Consider the following 24,034-nt stretch of genomic DNA (forward strand, 5'->3'; position numbering starts at 1 on the left):
TTCATCATGTAAATCTTCCTGGGGGACCCCAGAGGAGGTGAGTTCCCTCAAAATAGCACTTTTTCTCTGCTTATGTAATTCCGGTGTAGTGTCCCCTCGGCAACAGATCACTCGGAGCTGGTGATTACTTTCCTGCATTTCAATGGACAGCATAAAAGGACACGTGAGCTGGGTTCTGGTGCTCAGATTAGCTATTGATGATCACGTTGATAAATCATATAGAACCAATCACACAAAAACATGTTGCTGTGACTGTGAGCATTAAACAATTAACATTAAACTAAACAAACACAACAGTACGTTATTGTCCTTATAAAATAAAAACATACATTTTGTCCACCGAGATAATACAGGCACCTTACCCTCAAGAGATCCTCACGTGCTATGAGAATCTCCCACAATCCATTGCCGTAACAAAGCTAATGCAGACACACGTTTGTGACACCAGATGGCGCAATTGTGTATGTGCGTGTGGGGAGTCTTGCAGTAGAAAATGTGTCTGTAGCGCTGCCACTGTGGGCTAAGCCCCGAATGTTTCCAGGTCCAGGCGACGCCCCTGGTGCCTGCCCTGTCAACTGAGCGGTCCTAGCGCCCTTCCCATACAGCACACAAACACACAGGCACGCAGCCAGACACACTGCATTGCGCGTAAACAGAAACATATTTTTTATTATTCCCTTTACACGGGAGTCCGGGACAAACAAAGTCCCGTACGGGACACAACCCTTTTGGCTCAAATACGGGGCGTCTCGGCTAATACGGGACGGTTGGCAACCCTACCTACCTGCCTGTCAGCCTTCCATCTGTGCACACATTTATCTCGTGCCCTCATTGGTCATGTGCGCGTTCGTGTGTGTTGGAGGAGGGGCTCTGTAAGGAAGTCTGAAGGAAGGGGCAGATTTTTTCCGGCTGCGTACTTTCAAATCCTAGCGCACTCGAGCTGGTTTCTCCATTCTTACCTACCCTACCTTAATTAATGTGTTTATGTTGTGCATCTAACCAAATCCTTTAGAACATGAAGTCCCACAACAACTCAAACAAATGAACCAATCAAAGCAGCGATAGACCAACAAATCCTGTAGTGGATACAAAAGCTTCAGATCTGTAAGTTAGGGGAAGTGGTGAACATTTTCTAAATATAGCATACTCTTAAACCAATATTGTTGTTTTTAAAATAATGTTGAAACTTCCACTGTCCACAGAAGTATGCATATCTTCACTTCTATCACCTGTCTCTTTTTTTCTAAATTGGGGCGTGCAGACCTCTACTAATACCCTGACCATGAATAAATACCTCATACAATTACATTTAAAAACGTCCAAAGTGTCCCTTTAACATTTAGCAATTTTCCTTTTACTGATTGTATTGATTAAAACCTCTTAAATTAATCAAAGTAAAACATTACTGGAAGCTTATTTTGCACTAATAAATGTTCATTTTCTCAATAGACTCTTACAAAACAATTGCTAATCTCTCTAAATCTTCATAAGCCCTTGCTTGAAGCGCATAACTAACATTCAGAGCACTTCGAGTAGATGCTTCATGGTTACACTGACTAAAATCACTGCGTCACAGATAAAATAAAGTGCCCTTTATCGAGAGACACTACCTCCCCCCCCCCCTTTTACTCTGAATGAGAGCATCAGCTAAAAGTTGAATGCCCAACCTCCAGCAGAGTGACTTTATGTTGCATGAAATGTCTTTTATCCTGCTGTATGCTTCCTTAAAATGACCATGAGTCTGCATTTTAATAAGTTTGTGAACTAAAGGAACGGCCAGGGAAAGAAACACATAACATAACACTGATCAAGACACGCCGTCTTTATTTTGCAGAGGGAATACAAATTCCAAACACAACCATCCAGGGAGCATTCACACAAAGTCTCAGTGTGCTTTTTGTACAAGCGCATATCTCGAAAGGGAGTAACAGCAAAAGCCTGTCACAATCAATGCAGTTAAAGGCGACTTAAGAGAACAGATTTTGGAAAAATAAATGAAATATAATACCCTTTTTTTCAACACAGAACACATTCCTGTCATTTTGCAGAAAGAAAGGCAGAGCAGTTATAACAGACAGTAACTAAGGAACATGAAAAGTGTGCTTAAATAAAATAAATATTTTTTCTTAAGCTTAATAAGCAAGATTTTCTACTTCCTGGTGGATTTCTACCATCATACATCCTCATTTCCCCATCATATTGGTCACATATTTTTATATATTTCCATAACCAAGCAATTGACCTTTGTGGTACGATCGAGCGGGATGTTGCACCAGTAAGTGAAAAGTCTGATCTAAGAAGAATTATCGCTATAAATTGTTAGTAAAAATAGGTTTTCACAAATACGCTTAATATGAAATTATCATTAAATGGGATGGATTAACATTTTTTTGGGGAACATTTTCTGTTTAATTTTCTTTGTTGAAAGTTACAAAGATATCACTTTCAAGTTAAATTAGCATCGGGCTAACTTAGCTTAGCACAAAGACTGGAAACGAGTGGAAACAGCTAGCCTATTTTGTCAATAACAAAAGGATGTGTGAGGAATCCTGACAAATATAAGAGAGGTTTTGAAAGAGAATACATACATGTTGCAGTAGTATTCATATTTGTTGCATAAGTATACAGCACTGGTGGAAGAAATATTCAAATCCTTTACTTGAGTAAAATATCACAGTGTAGAAATACTCTGTTACAGGTAAAGGTCTTGCATTCAGAATATCAATTAAAAGTACAGAAGTATTAGCAACTGCACTGCCAAGCTCCAGCACAATTTAAATCATGTATACATTTGGTGCATAATTGGCTACTTTATATGCAAATGAGCCTCAGTGCTCCAATGAACAAACATCAGCTCTGATACAAATACAGTTACAGTGAAAGTATTAGTGTCATCAAAGAGCTGGCAGCACATTTAGAAATTGGTGTCTGCTCAAACTCAATTTGTCATGGGATGCAGTGACAGGACGAAATGACATTTGTGTTAAAAATAGGTTCTTTCTGGAAAAATACATGAAAAAAAGGAATGAAAAAATAAAGTTATTATATGAAAGAATGAACAAATGATTACGTCGATCTCCTTTTGCAAAAAAAGGGCTGATTGTACTCAGCTGCAAGACTTTATGGGTGTATTTGGGTTGTTACATCTTTAGTGCATACATGTTTTATGAATCAGGGTCATATAGCAGCTGCAAATTCATGCGTGTCGACTAATATTATAATATTGGATCATTATTATTAACGCATTGATATGCAAACTGTACTTTAATGTTGCTGTTGGTGATGGGGGAGTTCATTTGAACTATTTAGCATATGTTGGTCAGTTTAATCTGTTTGAATGGATCATATTTGACTTAGGTTAGCGCTCAAATACATTTAGCAGAGTAAAATCACAATATGCCTCTGTTATGTAGTGTAGTATATAGTAGCCTACCATAATATGGAATGGTTATGTTCAGTTACTTTCCTGCACTAAAGGACAGATTAAATTACTGCAAATGAACATTTTGTAGCATTTAGTGTTTACCTTAGACTCAAACTTACAATCAACTGGTGCAACTTGCTGCTGATCTTCAAAATGCAACTTAACAACAAGCTCAAAAGTGTTTTTTGCACTCAGCACTCACAGCACGCATCATTTTTGGGTGGTGTTAAGTTGCTCTTTAAACTCCAATTCTGTCAAAATGCTTTTCAGATACATACAACTCCCCAGCTTCTCCTTCATCACCATAATCCTCCATATTGTCCCGAGAACATTAAAAGGTTTCTGAAAAAACTTTGGTACTTTGAAATCCAGAGAACAAAACATTCCTTAATGACTACATTCAATCCAGGATCAGGCAAATTAAATATTTAAATCTGTAAGTCACCCACTTTATTCTCTGTGCGTACATGCATCGTCCTGTAAAGGGATTGACGTCAGAAGCCACCTCGAAAAACCTCCAGGGATGAATCTCTGAAACTCTTTGACTAATGGACTCATGCCACCAAGTTTAGACCGTCTGCACGACCCCGAGCGGCTTTTAGTGGCCCATCGTGGTGTGTGTGTGTGTGTGTGTGTGTAAGAGCATATACAAGATGTCTGGGTGGAGAAGGCTGTCAAGACAAAGTAACTTCTTTTGTAGGATCATTGTATGTAATGTAATAATAATCCCCACAGTTTTATTGACCCTATTAATTGACATATTTTTTCCCTTTCCAAAAAATAAATAGGTAGTTAAACACTGTGTATTTTTTATATAAGCAGTTTTAGGACTATCTTTTTTTAAGAGTTTTTAGAAGGAGAAACCGGTAATATTTTACATTTCTCATCTTCAAACAAACGTCCCAAGAAAATCCCCAAACCGTCAATGGCTGTGTCTATTAATGATTTGTACAAAAGATGTTGCATTTTTGCGAATAAAACAGACCGTATTCATACTAAAGTGTTTACATAACCTACGCAATGGATAACACTTGACAATTGAAAGTCCTTTCTGCATACAGCCACACAAATGCATCATATTACTGTTATCAAATTCAATTTCTAACACATTAGAAGTTCAATTGTTTAGTAAATCTTCAAACTACAGTCTGTATATTTACTGAAGAAAATAACAGGAGTAGTGGTGATATTTGGGATTTTCTCTGACGCCTTCTTGCTTCCTTTTCTCACAAAACCTTTATAAAATGGTGCTTTACCTCACGGCCATCCTCCTTTCTACATCTGTACTTTTCAATCACTGAATATACATTGGTTGCCAGAACGCCCACTCATCACTAACACGGAGTAAAAAAAAAAGAAAGAAGAGGCATCGAGACACTGACTAGACAAAAACAAAATATCTAGTTCCTTTATACAGTGTAAAACGTTTGATAAATCCTTCAAATGAATGCTTAAAAACAATTTACAGGAATGCAGTAACTAAATGTACATTATTTATATATATAATACTGCATACAAAAAAGAGCAGGTGAACTTAAGGTGTGTCCGGGTTGGTTTGGTCGGAGAAAGCACCCGTTGCAGCTGGCTGACGATGTTTAATGAACTTTGTTTAATTTAATTTCCTCCCGTATGAGTCAGCTCATTACCCAGGAGGCCGAGCGGCAGGCTTTGTGCCAGAAAATGCAGCTCAATGCCCATAAAACTGGTCTGTGGGTCTTCACTGGGACATGTTTTTGTGGGGTTTTTTGTATAAAAAGCAGTAACACACAGATTGTCTTTCTAGGCAGCTGGGATTTCATTAAGCTTTGTTGCTTTAATCATATTTTACGAGTTATTGCAGGGATTTATTTGATGCTTTGTGTTCACACTGCTAGCTGCCATCAATCAGAAATGTCCATACGGAGGGGTTTTTAATTCATAAGCAAGTTGGCAAACTGAAGAAGAAATCTGATTCGAGCCAATACAACTCTTGCACTTTAGCGCAAGGTCTACTTTAAGTACTAAAAGTAAAAGTACCAATCATGCAGAATGACCCACTTTAGATGTATACGTATTACATTAATGGAATATAATTATTAAGTCATTATTTTTTTATATTAACTCATTATTTTGTGATACCAAGTCCTTTTTTTTTTGAGTTCCTCATTATAATGAGTGAATCTTTTAATATTTCATCACATTGGCAGTAAAGGGCTTCCTAAATACTTTCTCAGAAACAACAACAACATGTTCAGAGGTCAGCAGGAAGCTGTAAAGAAATGAATTAATGATTTAGTTGTGTCCTCTTGTATTCAGGCTCATGTTGCCAGATAGCTTTCAGAGCCAGAGATCTGCCCGTGGCTGCTTGCAGTGTGAAATCACACCGTGACTCACGGGCTGCAGAAGAGGCATTGTCATCCTGTGTTACAGAAGATTATTGACCAGAACAACTTCACCTTTTAGTCGTTTATCATCGGGGAACAAATACTGAATCTAAAGGGCCGCACTTTCTGACGAGTAGTGCACATTTCTTGTTGTGATGACAGCCAAGGTGCTCTCCACAAACACATTCGGTGCTTTAGCGTTAAATATCAAAATGAGCAAAGGCTGCTTTTTCTATACACAAACCTACCGGTACACAGGGAAGGGTGAAAATAAAGGCACAAAGATTTTTGGGACTTTCTCTCCCCCTCCCACCGTCTCGAGAAGTTTCTAGAAGGATGTGTCGACTGCGATCACCATCAACTCTCTCGTCCCGACCGCTGCGTGAGATTCAGCCTTGATGTGTCAATCCAGAGTAGATCACCGCCTCACCCTTTCTCCCTCCCTCTCGCTGGGGGACTTCTCACAGTCACTCAGTAGAAAGCAGTGGTGGGTAGAAACAAAAAGCAGCAGCAGCAAAGTAAACAATTCTGCCTCTTCTGTCTCTGAATTTCTAAAAAACCTGATCCATTTATAGCCTCACACAAAGTCACAACAAACATTTCTAGACAGACGACACGAGCAGCGAGGGGAAACCTTTCCAACATCCTCTCGCACAAGATGACTAGCTTTATGTGTGTCTCAGCGTGTCGTTTGACCGCTTGCCAACGACAGCTGGGGTGATAAATACGGAGAAGGTAAACCAACAGTAAACCACTCGGTGGGGAGTGACCGTAATGCAAACGATTTCCAACTGTTTGAACACAGATTACCTGGCTTCGATACCAGTGTGTGGAAACACCTCCGCTCCACATCTACGCCTTTTCATGCTGCTTCTCAAAAATACCCCAAATAAATCTCAGTTTCTTTGAAGTTTAAGTTTGCTCACGTCTTCTGCTTTTCTGAATAGACCAAACTTGATTTCAAAACAAAACTGCAGCAAGAAATTAACAACAAATTCTCCAAAATGTGACTATTTTCTATACTTTTGAGGCCTAAAATTGGCATCCAACCATCAGGATACGAGCCACAATTAGGTCACTGTGTTTAACACATGCTCCATTAGCAACTTAAATTAAAACCAGACCCGACAGGGAAGCTACTGCGAAGCAATCCATCACACTTGATCAATATCAAGTGCAGTCTGGAGGACACAACCACTAGAACAGGCATTATTCAAGAGCTTTGGCAGCAGGCTTTAACACACACAAACACACCAAGTACGACGGACGGTAACACACACACACACACACACACACACACACACACACACACACACACACACACACACACACACACACACACACACACACACACACACACACACACACACACACACACACACACACACACACACACACACACACACACACACACACACACACACACACAGGGAGATTTTAAAAAGAAAACCTTCAGAGAGCACTGAAGTGTGTGTTTCATAAAATGTGTTCTTCTTGGATCGGCCACGACTACCACAAAGAGATGAAAGAAAAGCGCTGCCGCAATGCATTCTGGGGGTTGGAGTCGATATTTACAGCCCGTGGAATGATACGTTTTTTTTTTTTATTTACACACAGATCCTTTCGTTCCTGCAGCGAAGTCCCATCCGGTGTATCCGCCTTTATCAATACTCCCACCCGTCCGTCTTCATGTCCAGGTAGTTGAGAATGTTTTGGGCGAACTTCACCGCCTGTTTCCGCGCCATCTTGGTGGTTTCGTCGCCCTGCGGGTCCACGGCGTCCAGCGCCAGCAGCTGTTTGGTCAGCAGCTCCTCCAGCATCATGTAGCTCTTTTCGACGCGCTTGCCATCGAAGCCCAGCGCCTGAGCCTGGAGGTCCGAGAGGCTGCCGAGCACCAACCACACGGCCCGGTGCGCAGGGTGCTCGGTGCCCGGCTGGCGGCGCGCTAAAGCCTCGCGGAGGTCCAGGAAGGTGATGATGGCCTGGACCTCCACCACGGCGCGGCGGCGGGCCTCTCGGATGCACGGGTTCTTGGCCGTGTCCACCTGGTCCAGGTGAGTGAGGAGGCTCTGCAGCTCCGCTTTGGGCCTGAAGCTCAGATCTCCCATCATGCAGTGCCGCAGGACGCCCTCTCGCAGGTGGAACACGTGAGCACGCACTGCCTCGATCTCACGGATAGAGTTGTTCTGCCCCAGGTCGTATCTGAAAGAGGCAAACACTGAATCACTGCAATGAAAACTCCTGATCTTCAATCACTCACTGTAGTTTCTGATTCAATACGGTTTGAACACCTAAGTATTTTTAGGGGGTACTTAGGGTACATATTATATATTTAGGAATATTATAGAACATATGTATTTTAAATACCTTAAGTGTTAAGGGTGCTTTTGAGGACATTCTGCAGCCAAAACCACAACTTATTTAAATGTATATTACCTCATGTATTTATTGTTTTGCTTTACTGTGATTGAGTCCAAAAATGGAATGGAGTGGTTCTTGAATCAGTGCTGCAGTCTGTGTTTCTGCATTATAACGTAGTCGGTAGGCGTTTTATTACAATCAGCGCTTCTCTGGTGTTGCGAGTCTAATTTACACCTCTCAGTGTAGAGTAATTCAAATCAGTCCCTCCTCCAGTCCACCACCCAGGCTCCATGTGCGGAGACATCAGCACATCAGCACGGCACAATGTAAACTTTATGTATTTAAAGCTAGAAAATGTACAAGTTGTACTTTCTGCTGAGAAGGTTGTTGATGAACAGATGCACCAAAATGGTTCTCAAATGTTATTTTTAGTCTTGTATGACATTAATTTAAATATATTAGGGTTTTGGTCAGTTTTTACAAACAAAACAAGGTACTTGAAGTAGAGCTGCATAATATTTTGATAATTCAATACACATTTTATTTATACACAACTGACAAGAGACAGCATCTCAAATATATAGTTGTCCTGTGTTTCTCTGTTTTACATCAAATGAAACTTGTATTTGAAGACTTCATCTTGGACTAGCGGTCAAATAGTCAAAAATAGTTTGTCCAGTACTTTTTCCATCAGGTCGAGTAAGGATATGAAGGAGAATTCATAAGTACTTAAGAGAAAACAAACACGCAGCTAAGCAGATTGCACTTACACTATGCTAATGCGGCTAAGAAAGAAAGCATTGAAGCTCCTTTCCTTAGCATTACAATTATTTGAGCCAATGTTATCAGGGATACCACTGAGATGCTTCCGGGTCATTTTAGTCAGTTAGGAAACTGTTGGGAAGTCTATCTGACTGCAGGCAGAGAAATTGTATGTGGTTATTAGTTATTGCCCTGATCCGTCCTTTGAGTGGAGCCTACCTGCGGGTGTCCTCTCCCTCCCCCTCCAGGTCCAGATGTTTCAGCAGCCCGTTTATCTCCTCCACCACCTGCTTCCTGTAGTTTCTGATCGCCGCGTCCCCGGAAACATCCAGAGCATCCAGCTCCACCTGCATCTCCGTCAGGATGCGGGACAGGTGAGCGCAGCTGTCCCTGCCGCTCAGCCCCATCAGCAGAGCCACCAGCTGACTGCGCGCCACGCTCACCTTCACCATCACCTGGTTGATGAGGTTCACCGCCTCGTGGGTCTCCCCGGACAGCGGCAGGGAGAGGGTCTGCTGTTGGGTGCGCCCCTCCACCACATCCTGCACCGCGCACATTCGAGTCAGCGCCCGGTATCGCGCCTTTCGGAGCGGCACCCTCCCCTCTGTCTTCACCTGGGTGAGCCTCAGGATTATCTCCTGCAGGGCCTCCACCAGCTCGTCGTTTATTTCAGCCACGCCTCCCGAGCGCTGAGGCGCCACCACGCGGTCGTCCACCAGCTGCCGCGCCTCGTTGCTCAGATCTTCTATGGCGATGCGGGACGGGTGCGTGGCGTTCTCCTCCAGGTATCGCAGAAGGCCTTCCACTTCCTGTGCGGCTCTTTTCCGCGCCCCCTGCAGCTCTGGTTTGCCCTCCGTGTCGACCTTGTCCACCTCCAGCAGTAGGCGCGTCAGCTCGCGCTCGATTCGCTTGTAGTCGCGGTCGTGCTGCAGGCCGCTGAAGGTGCAGACCGCCGACCCCAGGGACTGCACCTCCTTCTGGACCTCGTACAGCCGCATCATGGCCGGGTGCTGCTGGTGGTACGACTGCTGCTGCTGCTCCATGGGGTGGTGATGCGGCTGATGCTGCTGGGCGCCATGGTCCATCCTCTTCCCTCCATCAAAGGGCTTCCCAAACAGGCTGCAGATGAGGGAAAGTCAGAACAATGAGAAACACTTCAGAGCAGAGCCTCAGCAGAGATGACATTGTTGCCCAGAATGGGCGGATTACTTCAAAACTTCCTTTTCAGATATTCACAGCCAACACTGGAACAACGAGACCTCCAACTATTGTCTGGATCCCTGCCACTGCAGCTGGCATGAAGACAGACTGTGCAACCTCAACCAAACATTCAAATACCCACCAACTCCAGAGGAAATGACAACAATGTGGTCAATTGCAAATGCTATGAGCATTTATCGTGATCACCTTGCACATTTTACACATCATTCGAAACTGCGACATTACAGTAAATACTTGCAATATATACATTTTGTATTCGTGCCTTGCAAATGGTAAAGGCACGTTTAATTTATATTGCAGTTCAACAAGTCAATTTAAAGTGCTTTACAAGAGACATAAAGAACATTAAGACAGTGATAAAGAACTATTCAATGATCATTTTGTTCACTACAAGAATGTGGGAATTCTTTAAAAATAATTATACAAGCAATTTGCTGTAGTTCAGCAGTAAAGTGAAAGCAGCAGAAAGGCAGAACCGAGTACAATTTAATATACATGGTTGAATTAACGCAACTAATATTGATATTGTGCAGCCCTATTTTAGCCCTGTTCTTACATTCTACTAAATATGTAAATAATGTTGCATTTCTGCATTGGAAACAAAGGTGAAAATATTCAATTTCTCTGCATCTCCAGTGGGAACAAAAGCATATCTGCATTACAGTTATAACCTTCTGATTTAAACACAATGGATGTTGTGTTGCACCAGAGACTGCCGCCCACTATGGCACCAAAGAAAATGTATATATCATAGGACGAAAAATAAGCCACGAATAAAGTGTTGTATCTCCACTCTGCAGGCAGTTCTGTCACCCCCAACATGTCAGAAATGCCTGGAGGCTGAGTCATTAAACATGAGAATAATCCATTTTATGTGAGAGAAATCCCAATACTCCACCATTGAGCTGTCACTTTCCAACTTGCTGCCAGTTTCGTGATAAGTTAACCAGCCTTATCTATCTGAAAATGTCCCTTCACTAAACCTGAAATGTTCAATTTGTTGCAGCTTCAGCTTCTGAAAAATGACATTTGCTCCTCGAACTGTAACTGATTTTTAAAGCTAGTTTTTGTGTATATTTCCGATACCAATATATCAGTAAAGATTAATCTTTTTACATATATATGACTAACCTGCATGTGATGCATTACAGTTAAAACATATACTTTAAATGCTCTCTGAATGATGGACTACAGGTAATGCCTTTTCAGAATTACTCATAAAACTGTGCTGATACTGATATATCTGCAAAGGCTAATATCCAAATAGATATCTGCCAGGAACAAATGTAGTCCAGCAACAACCACAGTTGCAAAATCAAAAAAGTTAGAGTAACAGCTAAAAAACCTCCAGCTATTTCACCCCGCTGCAGTGAGGTAGGAGTGTACACTGTGATAATAACTTTATTTAACCAGGAAATGTTTAAACGGATATTAAAAAAGGGATTTTTTTCCCGCTGGTTACTTATTTCAACAGACCTATTTACTTGAAAAGCTCTATAATTGTGTGCTTCTAAACTTTGTGATGAGATTCTACTTAAATATGCATGAACGGGGTTTATTTGACTCGTCAGGGCCAATTGTGGGCGGTGGTGGCGAAGTCACTAGGGACTTGGCTTGGCAACTGGAAGGTCACCAGTTCAAGTCCCGGCAAGACCAAGTGCTACCAGTTTTGTAAACTGTACCCTGTACATTATGTTCATCCTTATTGTTGTTCTGTTGTTTTTATGTTACATGTGTAACTAATGTCCTGCAGGTCACCCTTGAAAAAGAGATCTTTTGATCTCAAGGGGCGAAAACCTGGTTAAATAAAGGCTACAAACAAAGCTACCGAGGTGTCCCTGAGCAAGGCACCATTCCCCACACTGCTCCCCGGGCGCCGTTTAAAATGGCAGCACACTGCTCCTAACACTAGGATGGGTCAAATGCAGAGAAACAATTTCCCCACGAAAAAGTCAATTTGATCTTAAATCTTTGAAACCAAGAAGACCCCAAAAATAAACGGTGCTATAAACAGCATTTAAAGGTCACCTATCATGCTATTTTTAGGCAATAGCATAGGTCTCAGATATATAAAAAACATGTCTATGAAATGTTTTGCTCAAAATACCAAACAGATCACCCATTCTAGCCATGCCTCATATCCCTCTACTTCACTTCCTGTTTCAAAAGTGCTGATTTTGGGTATAAAGCTTTAAAAAAAAAAAGAGGGGCTTGAGATTCGGGAGATTCTACCGGCAGATACTGTATTATTTCTGAAACAGTTTGGAGCTCAAAGGCTTTCTCTCTTGTCGGTTATACCACAAGGTGAGTTCCTTTTTATTTCCTGCTTCTTCACACACATGCTCTCCAGCACAGGTTAGCTCTGAGTGTTAGCGATGCTAATGTAAACACCGACCATATTAGCATTAGCATTGTTTCTGATAGTGCTGTGGGTTTGCATTGCCGATATTACGTCATATCGGACGCAAATCTGGATCAGCTCCGTTGTACCCCCGTTTTTAGAGATTTGGGTACGGAGGAAAAGAGAGGGTTTTATGTTTTGACCCTGCGTGAGTTCCGACACACCGGGGACACATTTTTATGTATAAAAGACATCAAAAAGTGCATTTTGCATGATAGGTCCTCTTTAACATAAACTTATCCCTCTACATGAATGAGAAGTAGTCTAAGGACTTTTCCTGACCTCTTTCATTGCATTTCTCACTTAACTCACTTATAAGGATGTTTACATCCAGCTTCAGATTAAACAAGAACAAATGCTCATATAATACATTCATATGAAATTCTTACCCCTTACAAATCATGCAGGAAAACGAATGAGGTTAACCTACATTTCGTCTCGACAAGAGGAACACCCACATGATTTATATTCATTTCTATCTGGCTGGTTGGCTGACATGATGGTGAAATATCTTTAATCCACATGAACAGAATCCATCCTGTCCATCAGGCTTTAAATACTGAGGAGGAAATAAACTGAATAACACCCAAAATATGAAAAACAGATTAGTTTCCACACTCGTGCAGGAAGTGTGCGAGGAAAAAGGAAATACCCAAATCCCAATTCAACAACATTTATAAAAACTAAATGTTAGTCTGATTTTTAACAGGTTTACTCGTTTAGGCTGTTAAACTATCTTTTGACACAAAATAATGGGTTTATTTCTACATTTTTAAACAATTCAATATTTAGTTATAAGGATGTTTACATCCAGGTAAAGACTGTTATTCCTCTGGTGTCACACCAACTTCCTTTTTCTTATTAAGCTTCAGTATATACAGGTTATTCTCTGTGGTTTTGTGTCTGTTTGTATTGGTTGAGTTCATGTTGTTGTAGTCTTTTAATCATTTGTCTGTCAGCGTTTGTGCCTCATGTATTTTGTATGTCTTTGTAGTTATTTTGCATCTAATCTGTGTTGTTTGTGCAACCCAGTGTAGATCTGTCTAATTTCTCTCTGTTTTTTGTCTGATTTTTCTGGTTTAAATCCCTTTTCTAATGTTACTCTATTTTAAATAATTGTTTACTCTATCCTCGGTATGCTGTGCAGCTTGATTTGGTGGGCAGGATAGATTTTAAAATACTTTTATTTGGAGCAAAAACTACAATCAAGTCATTCCTACTCTAAACAGGCCCTGACCCTTGACCCCTGGATCAGTAATCCATCCATGTTAAATCTACTGAGATAAAGAACCAGCTCCAGCATAACAATAAATCCAGCTAAAGGCTTTAAAAACAGGCAAAGAAAAGGTCAAAGTGAAGGAAATGGTTCCCAATAATCCAGAAATGCCTATATCAAAGTGCAGTTTCTATATCTGCAGGATCACGATAACATTTAGTCGTTTTTCGCAGCAGAACATGGCTCAGGGGAGGGAAGTCATTATCAGTCTGAAAGCATGATGTGCATGTTACATATCAACACAAAGCCCACACAATATGAAGGTTTGTTATTCACAGCATCAACAACACTTAGTGGAATAGACAGCATTGTGTTTGCAGCATTCCCTAAATTACTTTTATGTAAGAGGGCGATGGGCTGGTTCACAAATCTGAGTATTTATTAGGATAATCTCAGCGAAATCCACTGCACGCCTGGCAAACACCTCGTGCCTTAATTTGATCCAAGAGAGACAAGCAAAAAAGGGGAGGCTGATGTGATCAAGTAATACGTTTGCTAGTAGGAATCTTCTCACCCATGAGTCACACACATTATTGATTGAGCTGGAGGTAACATGCAATCAATCGAGACCACCACCCAACATGCTTTTTGCTATGAAACCTTCCAAAACACACCCTCCTGTATGGCTGCATGCACCGGTCCTGCACGGCTTTGCGCATTATGTCGCCATATGAAATCCCAATATTTGGCTGCGAAGGTATATGCAAAATACACACCGTGCACGAAAACACATCGAAGCATCTCCTGTCACAGGATTTTGCACACACACAGATAGATCTATTTCTCACCTTTTCAAAACGCCGAACATATTCGCGCACATTTCTACGGATGTCTGTTTCCATCAGCCACAGAAGGGCGGGGTGTGGAGCAAAGTGGCCCCCAGATTTACCCCCCGAAATACGGGAGAGAGAGTCCGTGATGCTCCGGTCAGCTTCAGCACCCAAAGACTGACTGCGGTCGGGCTGGTGTGTGTGTGTGTGTGTGTCGCCCCTCCCACAGACTACCAGAGGGTAATCCTACACCGACTATCGCTTTAAAACAACTTCATATACAAATATATATCTTACTGAAACATAAAGATGATTTTAAAAGCAGTTTTGAGTCAAATAAACCTTCTTGTTTTCACTGTCTGAACCCCATTGTCCTCGCTACCGTTGATCACCTGACTCAGCCCCACCTTTACCGAATAACTCCAGTTTTATTTGGTGGTGTTAACACATTAAACACCGCCTCGTCACTTTAATAGGTTCACCCTTACCTGCATAGCCAGCGTACAGCCATCTGAAACGTTGTGGAAAAGTGCGCACCTCCCCGGCATGAAAGCTAAACATTAGCCTATCTAGCTACCTTCTAGTAGTTACTTTCCGTCTCACCAACTAGCGCGGAGTTTCTCTTTGCTTCATATACAGGGAATACAACCATTAAACGGACGTTTAATTCACGTGATAACTCAAAAATGGAAATCAGTGTTTAGATAATGGTTAATAAATTCACATTAACGTAGAATAAATACAAAATAAGTCTTATTTTCCATTATTTGTATATAAGTTTTTGTAGCGCAAGGTAAGTTTTGGTTGTCCAACATTAGGTGCGCTCCATTTGAATAAATGATCGTGCCGTTTGATGCGTGGCGGCAAGGGCGGAGATACTAAAGGAAGGGCCTTTTTTGAGATTTGTTGTTGTTTATTCTTTTACTTCACTAGAATTCCGAGGCATATATTGTCCTTTTTAAATCTATTACATTTATAGCTACATGCATATGCATTCCTTATTTTACTGATACATACGATGGATTTGGTTTTATTGCCTGTTTTTATTTCATTTTAATTATAATAAAATAATAATACAAAAATGTGAAAATGGAGAGTGCTGCGATAGATGTCGTTGTTCAAATGCTGTGTTGTCAACGTACAATCAAGCTGAACATTGAACCATGATATGACATCCAAAAGTGACAGATAATCCCAATACAATCCTTATTAGTGTCAAGAGTAAAGCTTTCTGGGACTCCACTGAAGTAGAATTTCTAGTTTTAAGAAATCCTTATGTGTTATTATAAAATAGATATATATATATATAGATATATTTGTATCTAAAATAAAATAAATATTATAGATATAAGTATTATAAAAGTTAAGGTACCTAGATGTATAGAACATAAACGATACCATACCACCATCACATTTGCCAGCTGCAACTCTAAAGTGATGATTCAATAGGCCATTCTGCATATTCAGTACGTTTTGGGACAAGGTGAATACTTTGACAGGTGGTAACTTGTACTTACATTATATAACACAACCACTAAAGAGCCATCTGGCTGCATAGTGACTAAGTATAATAGTCTAACTAAGTACATTTAGGCCTACTCATAATACTGTACTTGGAATACTATTTTGAAAAAAGGTGTAGGCCTACTTGATTTGAGAAAGTGTCTTTGATGCCACGTATAACTTCTATACGTGTCCATAATATAATACTGTTGAAAAAGACACTACTGTACTTCTACTTAAGTTACATTTAATTTCAGGACTATTACTCTAAATGGAGGATTTTAAGATTATATTGGTAGTTTTATATTTCTTCTACCACTGCGAAGCAACAAGAATGGTTTGGGAGAAACCCCTCCCGGGGCTGCGCCGGTGAATATTTGAAGCCCCTATTTTCTGTAGTGGGAGTCATGTGACCAGACGGAGGCTTGTTCTCACAGAAGGACATCGATATGAACTCCCCTAACAAAACACTGTAGGTTTATATAAATATCCGGACACTCTGCCATGTAAGGGAAACAAATCCCTCTTAAAACAGCTGTTTAGTGTCGGTTAGTTAAAAATGGCGTCCAAAATAACAGCAGCAGCATGGAGGATTTTCAGCCCTTTTACACTCCACTCTCCTTGCAGTATATCAGCACTGAATATACGGCAATGTAGCTCCAAACTGGCAACCAAGCAGGACACAACACCAAAGGTTCGTACAGTAAATCATCATCATCATTTGTTAAATAAACAATCTCTAAGTGCTGCCATGTTGAATATCTGACTTACATGAATTGTTGTATGTCCCCCACGGCTTGTTGTGCAGCATGTGTGTGTTGCCATGATACTGTTGCTGGTATGGGCCATAGGTTCAGAACTATGGTTTCGTAATAGAGATATCATAATGTAAAAATACTCCATTACAAGTAAGAGGTAAATACATTTAAATGATGCAGTTGTGATAATTACAATTAGTTGTACCACAGTTTATAAGTACAACAAAATAAAAGTTTTATATATAGGCCTACTTACAGTAAAGTTGCTTAACAAAATATAAAACATTTTGTATTAAAATCTAAATCTACGGAGTAACTAAGTATTTGAATAAATGTAGTGAAGTAGATGTATAAAGTAGCATACAATTAAAATACTACTACAAATACCTGAAATGTGTACTACTTGAGTATTATGTACTTAATAATATCCCAGTACTAGACTACTTCATGATAGTATCAACATATTTAGCCTTTAAGAACTCCATGTTATCCTAAAACTTTAACAATATTGCAAATTGGTATGTAAGACATTTTAATAATTGCATTTACATGTACGTTAAGATATCTTTGTTACAGGAAGTTGTTTCTACCTTATTTCAGTCTCTTGAGTGCATCAGGGTTTCTTCCTTGCTGCTCGTCACCCTGCAGTCTGGTTTGAAATGATAAGCTTGTCTGTGTTGGTCTGCAATTTATTCAAACCATGTAACCACTTTGTATCTCTGCGTGCCAAACCTCTGTTGACTCAGTCAGTTCATTCAAATTAAATCACCTGCAGGGCGGCACCCTGATCTCACTCCTACCTGTCTTAACATGTGTAGTTCAAGAGTAATGGAAACATTTTGGTTTGCAATGGTGTTGCAATAGGATTCCTTAATAAGAATCCAAAAGGGATTTTATCCACCCAGATTATTTAAATAGTTTACGATGGTGACAAAAAAGATATAGTAAATAATCTGAAAATAACTGGTCTAAAGCCAGGGGCGGATCTACCGGGGTGGCATGGGGTGGCAACTGCCACCCTAAAAAATAGGCCTTGCCACCCCAGCTGCCACACCAGTTGGCAGCTTTGTTTTGAAAGAAAAGTTGTGGCTCATCGGACATTTATGAGAGAAAATCTCTAATGTGCAAGTGAATGCAACACAAGACGCAAGCCTTGTAACCCCTGCCCCGGCCCTGGCGCGAGCGTGGAAATAAGATTGGCGGCGATTTCATTTGAACGGGACGGCGCTAAACGAGATGCATTCGGACCCAAGTAGACGGAAGGAATGAGGTATTTGCGGTGTACAATGACAGAGAAGAGACAGTCAAGTTTGGCTGTACTCAGCATTGAATCAAAATGCACTAAAGCTTTGGACCTTAATAAGTTTGTGAGGCGTTTTGCTGAACAAGATGGTAATCGCCGCATTCAGCTGTTAGGCATGCCAACTTGATGCTCTGCTCACGGATGATCATACAAAAACTGTTAAGATGATGACCTTGTATGTGTGTATATATTTTTTTTTCTTGGTGGGGGTCTGCCCCCAAAAAACAGTTTTAATACCTGAGAAAGTCAAATAAGACAATGTGTAAAACTACTCTTTGATTATAGGCCACCAGGTAAGGACTTTCCACTGGATAATAACTGCAGCGATGTATATGTTTTAGCTGAATACACGTTTTTTAACTCTAACTGATGCATTTAGTCACTTCTTTAATGTTTGTTCTTTCTGATGTAAATTCAAGGTTGTAACTGTTTGCAGTAAAGTTGTGGGGCGCTGAACTGTTCTTTTGAATTTTGATATATGATCTAGGGATGTCCCGATCACCTTTTTTTGCTCCCGATCCGATTCCGATCATTTGATTTTGACAATCTGCCGATACCGATTTTTCCCGATCCGATCTTTATGCAATGCATTGAGAGAAACAAAAGGTAACAGATAAGGGCTGGTCATCCAACGCGATGAATCAGCTATCTTGGCTGTTATTTTTTTGGCCTTTTCACTGTTCTGGGGCAGTTTCTCTTTCCTTTTTAAAAGTCTCTGAAAGTGTCGGTTGTTTCAGTGCCATTACCTGAGTGGCCGCTGTGTACTCGTCGTGTTGTTGTTGGTGTTTGTTTCTCAGGTAGCGTATTAGATTGGTCGTGTTGAACGTAGCTCTGTTCTTTCCACCACGCGGAACCTCTGCCTTGCAAACATTGCATCTGGCTGTTACACTGCCTTCGCTTTCAATTTTATAATACTTCCAAACTCCTGACATTTTCTCTGTCCCGACTCCCGAGTCACCAGCTGAACGTAGCCTCTCGTTAGCTTACTGCTTAGACACTGCGCCCACTCTGTTGCCAGATTTCAGAGAAATAAGCAACCAGGTCTATGAAAACAAGCCCAAAGAAAGCAACACATACATGATGTTGTGTCATTTTAAACCAAAACTAAGTCCTCAGGATGACTTTAAGACGTGAACATGGTCATTTTTGTTTTGTAACATTAAATAAATAAAAAAAAAAAAAAAATTCCCGATCCCCGATTTTTTTCTCCCGATTCCGATCTTTTGAAAATCACGTGATCGACTCCGATCCCCGATCACATGATCGGATCGGGACATCTCTAATATGATCGGAATTACTTGTCTTTCAAATTTGAAGGAGGATGAGCAAGCATCTTGAGGAAGATTCATCATTAACTCCTCCAAAACATATAGTTTATTTAATAATAACACTGAATATGTGAATCATAAAAGTGATTGACAGCTGACAGGATTGATATGATTGTTAATATTATCATATTAATTCAGACAAACATCGATGAGACAGTTAATTAATGTACTTATTGCAGCAGTCTGCATATATTTGGTACCCCTGCTGGTCTAAGAGTGAAACCAACTCATTCAGTTATTGTTAATTTAAAATTCATTAAATAGAGTGCCACAGTGACGCGTCCTAAAACCCAGAAGTAAGTTAGCATTTTACCACTTCCTGTTCCTTCGACAAAAACCAAGGCAATTTCTCCATAGGATTTTGGGAAATAGCTCGGAATAAGGTCTGTGGTTGATCTAATATCTAATCGATAGATTTATGATCGATTGATTTATGATTAGAACATTATAAAAGTAGGGTAGACATGTGGATATTATCCGGCTGAACAAAACGTGATCTGTCTCTTCAATTTGTGTCAACCACAGACCTTATTTCGAGCTATTTTCCAAAATCCTATGGAGAAATTGCCTTGGTTTTTGTCGAAGGATCCGGAAGGAGTTTACTTCCGGGTTTTAGGACGTCACTGTGGCACTCTATTATGTCTGCCACCTTATATATTTATATTTAAAGATTTACTGTTGTGCCACACTAATGTCACCTAATGTTATTGAGTTAAAATATCAATATTGTGGCTTTCCAAGTTAACATTGATTGATATGACTGCGATTAAATCAGCATATACTTCTGCCAGGGGTTGCCACCCCTCAAAATCTCCTGCCACCCCATGAATATTTTTTCTAGATCCGCCCCTGTCTAAAACGTAGGCGATCTGGCCTTATATCACTGACAGTATGAAAATTCAATTTATAAATACTTTGAAATAGCCATCCCATACATCAAATTTGATTATTTTCTTGAGGTAGAAAAAACCTGTACTGATGGACACTTTTTTTAATGCTGCATTGTTTATACCGTCATACCGCCTAGCATAACTTGATACCATTTTCTGCAATATGGTGAGTGCTACTCTGACCAGAGACATGCTCAACTGCAGGATTATATACACCTGCAGGTCAGTCCATAGTTAATTGCAGGGGAGAGAAAAATGTCCACAATTTAAAAGCTGTTGCTTGCATGGAGTGGCTCCTGAGTACACCCCTCTGGTTTTGGCAGGATGGTATATTCCAATCAGCCAGGCCCATCTCCTTAAGAAGGTTTTATTCAGTAGCTCAGTCGTTTCCAGGAGGAGGTAAGCTGCAGGACACTGACAGAAAAGTCGTAAGTGCTTCAAATGTAACAACTAACTTGCATGTCAGGATTGTGTGCACTCAATCTAGTAAAAAATGTAGGTTAGTTTAAAAAGTGTCTTTTTGTAACAGACTTAAAAAGTGTTTTGCTTTTCTGTTGCAAGGTGTGAGACCACTGTGGTTATTGCAAACACCTGAACAAGAAGGCAATTAACTGATTTGTGGCAAATGTGACAAATAGATGGCTCCTCCAGCATGTATACAAGGAAGGAAAAATATGGTTATTGTGAATGACAACAAGAAAAAAATTAACATTCAAGTAACAAGAGTAAAAAATAAATGGTCAGAGTATATATTTGTTCAGCAACAGTATCAAACCCACTACAAAAATGAACCAGGGACAATTTATTTGACTCCTGGATAACATGTGCATTGTGTGTGTATATCAAACATTTCTTACACTTGAATGTATGGGTTTAAAAAGGTTATGGGTATATAAAGTAATCTAAAGCTGAATACTTTACTTTAACCTATACTTAATGATGGTTTCTTCACCATCAAAGGGCTGTTTGGATTTCTATTAATGCTTTTCTTAATGAATACTAATTCTTAGATTTTATATTTCTTTCATACTATGTAGAGATCTCCCTTCAGACCGGCTGTCAGCTCCACTCACGATTGGATCGGTCCTCCGAACCCTCTCTCTAACCTCCGTCCGATCGTTTACCACATCCCTGAGAACGAGTCAGATCTGCAGAAACGTCTGAGACACCTGAGGCAGGAAACCGAGGACTGGAACCACGACTTCTGGACCAAACAGAACTTCAGCTTCACAAAGGTGGGAAATGTTTTTTATTTATTTTAAATCAAGACACAGAGGTGATGCATTTAATGTTTAAGAAATAAAAGTTCTGGTTATTGGTGATGTATACAACAAGATAACATGCAAGCCAGAGAAGTCACAGATCAGATTAGTTGAAAACGATTGCCTTGAAACTGCAACATTCTTTTGGCACCCTGGGATGAAGTAATGTATATATATATTAGTTCTGCACCTTTTTTTTTTAATCAAGGGATTCATTCATTTGAACTAACCTACCATGACAGAAGCTACTTGCCATGTTAGCTGTTTTACAGCTTTAGAACTGCCCTATTTTTCTAGAAGTGCAGTATTTGGGTTTCCAAGACCGATACTTTGAATTGGTATAATGTTATTTTGGCAATGTACTTGAAATGGAGCTCGGAGGACCGCAGTGCTTCCACATTAAACATGTATTTTTTGTCATTGACTACATTTGTAGTATTGGTGCACTGTCGACATGCAGAGCTCTTTTGTACAACATGAAACTATTGATTTTGACCAGCAGAGGGCGGCATCACACAACTAAACTGTGTGATGGTTTATTTTTTATTGAAAGGACACAAGACAATTTTAAACTTCTAAGTGAGGATTTATAGCTGTAATTGTTATGCTTTTTGCAGCAAAAAGAAGAATTTATCATTTCACAACTGAAGGCAGAAGGCTTGACTCCGCGTGATGCAGAAGGTAAGGATGCAGTTATCAACATGTAAATCTGAGTGTAAAACAGTCTGACAGACTGTAGTTGAGGTGACGTCGGTACCTTCTCCTGTGAGCAGTGTTTCATGAGGATTTTACGATGTCACAGAGAAATTCGGGTCTTTTTCACCCAGGAAGCTTCAGGCTTCAGCCGACAATCGAAAGCTTCCTGGTTTTGCAAGAGCCAACAAATAAAACTGATGCTGAAGTCTGCAATATTTGTTTTGATCTCCTTTTCTCTGTACAACTCCCTTTTCACCTTTTTATATCTCCATTCTTCTTCACTTGTGTCGGTCTTCTCTCCATACTACTCGTCTCATTTACTACTCATGTCCCTCCTTGCTCCTTCATCATTTTACTTTCCTCTCCTTCTTCTAAATCTCCTTTCCTTACCCCTCATTTCCTTCCCTCTGTCCACCCTTTTCCTCTTGTTCCCTTTTCTATCTTTTTCCTGTCTCCTTTCCCCATCCCATCTTCTCCCTCTTTGCCTTCTCTTCATCAATCTTCTTTCCATAAATGTGTGTCTTCTTAATCTCCTTCCATCTGTCCTTACTTGCTTCCTCCCTTCCTCCCTTCATTGCTTTCTCACCTTTATTACCTCCTTCTTGTCTCCTCCCTATTTCTCCCCCAACTTCCCTCTGTGTTTCTTAATAATTAAAAGCACATTAAACACGAAGTATGTAACATCTGGTGCTTTCTTTTATAAATGCATTGCATCTTACAAAGAATATAACCTTCTCCTCGGTCTCCTTCCCCTCAGGTCGGCGGCGCTCCCTGGACAGTGAAGTGATGGCCGTGTTTTACAAAGGCTTCTTGGACACAAACAGAGTACGACATTCGAGTTATAACAAGTGAGTTGTTTTGCAGCTGGGTATCTCCCATGGTGCCGCTGGGTGGGCGGGTAAATCTCCCTGCAGAGGAGCTGTGGGCTTTAAAGACATTTATATACTGTTATATTCTGTACCGTGTGTGTAGCACAACAAACATCGCAGGCTTTGAAGAGTGTGTTAATTAGCATTGCAAAGTGACTGCCTTGTTTAAAGTGTGTTGCATTCTCCATAAATATGTTTTCTGCCCACACATCACCTCTGCTGCTCCACTTATTTTTCTTCTGTGTGGGCTTATTTCTTTGATTTAAACCACCTGACACAAACATTTACATGTCTTCCCTCTGGTATTATTGCACCCTTGGCTCAGTCTATTTAAAAGCTTTATCCAAATGTAATTTCAGTAAAATAAACCTTTTATTTTATTGTACAGACACTAGATAATTTAAAGTCTTACTCTATCACTGAATTTACATTGAAAGCCCCCTTGTTGTTTACAGTGAATGGTACCGACGTAACTTCACCATCACCATGCTCATGGCCCGCGTCGCTCTGAGGAACATCTGGAGGACTGTTACTAAAAGAAACGACAAGAATAACAGCACATCTACCACCTGATACACAAATAAAATATCTACCCACCCTCCTATCTTTGTTTTTACTGTATTTTCTTCCTGTACGGCGTCTTCATATTTGCTTCAAATTTCACGAGATATTCCCTTATTGGTTCCACAACAGGGAAATGTGCAGTGTTGCAGCACCAAATGGAAAGTGTAATGAGTACATGGTAAAGAATTGACTAAAAATGATTGCTCTTGATATAAAATATATTTAGCTTGCATGACTAAGCTACCCCTCAATTACCATGGCTTAGTTCCATCTATTTTTCATT

General features: G+C 40.3%; 2 protein-coding genes and 1 non-coding gene across 6 annotated transcripts; 2 read left to right on the forward strand and 1 right to left on the reverse strand.

Annotated features, from left to right (window-relative positions):
* Positions 1-1,807: 1,807 nt before the first annotated feature.
* On the reverse strand, positions 1,808-17,535 carry bag5 (BCL2 associated athanogene 5). Of its 4 annotated transcripts, none has more exons than XM_034112105.2 (3): positions 17,430-17,535; positions 9,130-10,029; positions 1,808-7,989 (listed from the first exon to the last, which is right to left on the reverse strand). In XM_034112105.2, the coding sequence occupies exons 2-3, from the start codon at positions 9,993-9,995 to the stop codon at positions 7,452-7,454; spliced, it is 1,404 nt and encodes a 467-aa protein (XP_033967996.1). In that variant the 5' UTR covers positions 9,996-10,029; positions 17,430-17,535; the 3' UTR covers positions 1,808-7,451. The 4 variants fall into 4 exon arrangements, with proteins under 4 accessions (XP_033967996.1, XP_033967995.1, XP_033967993.1 ...); XM_034112104.2 differs by lacking the exon at positions 17,430-17,535 and adding an exon at positions 16,853-16,878; XM_034112102.2 differs by lacking the exon at positions 17,430-17,535 and adding an exon at positions 15,067-15,171.
* On the forward strand, positions 16,488-23,791 carry coa8 (cytochrome c oxidase assembly factor 8). Its single transcript, XM_034112107.1, has 5 exons — positions 16,488-16,775; positions 21,398-21,595; positions 22,240-22,303; positions 23,076-23,166; positions 23,643-23,791. The coding sequence occupies exons 1-5, from the start codon at positions 16,641-16,643 to the stop codon at positions 23,758-23,760; spliced, it is 606 nt and encodes a 201-aa protein (XP_033967998.1). The 5' UTR covers positions 16,488-16,640; the 3' UTR covers positions 23,761-23,791.
* On the forward strand, positions 22,368-22,508 carry LOC117468228 (small nucleolar RNA SNORA79). Its single transcript, XR_004554451.1, has one exon. It is a non-coding gene; the product is annotated as a small nucleolar RNA SNORA79 (small nucleolar RNA).
* Positions 23,792-24,034: the final 243 nt, after the last annotated feature.

Source organism: Pseudochaenichthys georgianus, chromosome 22, assembly GCF_902827115.2.
Source record: "Pseudochaenichthys georgianus chromosome 22, fPseGeo1.2, whole genome shotgun sequence".
Classification (NCBI taxonomy): Eukaryota; Metazoa; Chordata; class Actinopteri; order Perciformes; family Channichthyidae; genus Pseudochaenichthys; species Pseudochaenichthys georgianus.

Excerpts from the sequence above, each read along its gene's own strand:
- bag5 (XM_034112101.2), bottom strand. The coding sequence starts at position 14,628 with ATGTGCGCGAATATGTTCGGCGTTTTGAAAAG. Across the intron at positions 10,030-14,596 it reads ATGTTCGGCGTTTTGAAAAG|CCTGTTTGGGAAGCCCTTTG; the intron begins GTGAGAAATAGA and ends CCTCATCTGCAG. Across the intron at positions 7,990-9,129 it reads GAGGGAGAGGACACCCGCAG|ATACGACCTGGGGCAGAACA; the intron begins GTAGGCTCCACT and ends TGCCTCTTTCAG.
- coa8 (XM_034112107.1), top strand. The coding sequence starts at position 16,641 with ATGGCGTCCAAAATAACAGCAGCAGCATGGAGGATTTTCAGCCCTTTT. Across the intron at positions 22,304-23,075 it reads GACTCCGCGTGATGCAGAAG|GTCGGCGGCGCTCCCTGGAC; the intron begins GTAAGGATGCAG and ends CCTTCCCCTCAG. Across the intron at positions 23,167-23,642 it reads CGACATTCGAGTTATAACAA|TGAATGGTACCGACGTAACT; the intron begins GTGAGTTGTTTT and ends TGTTGTTTACAG.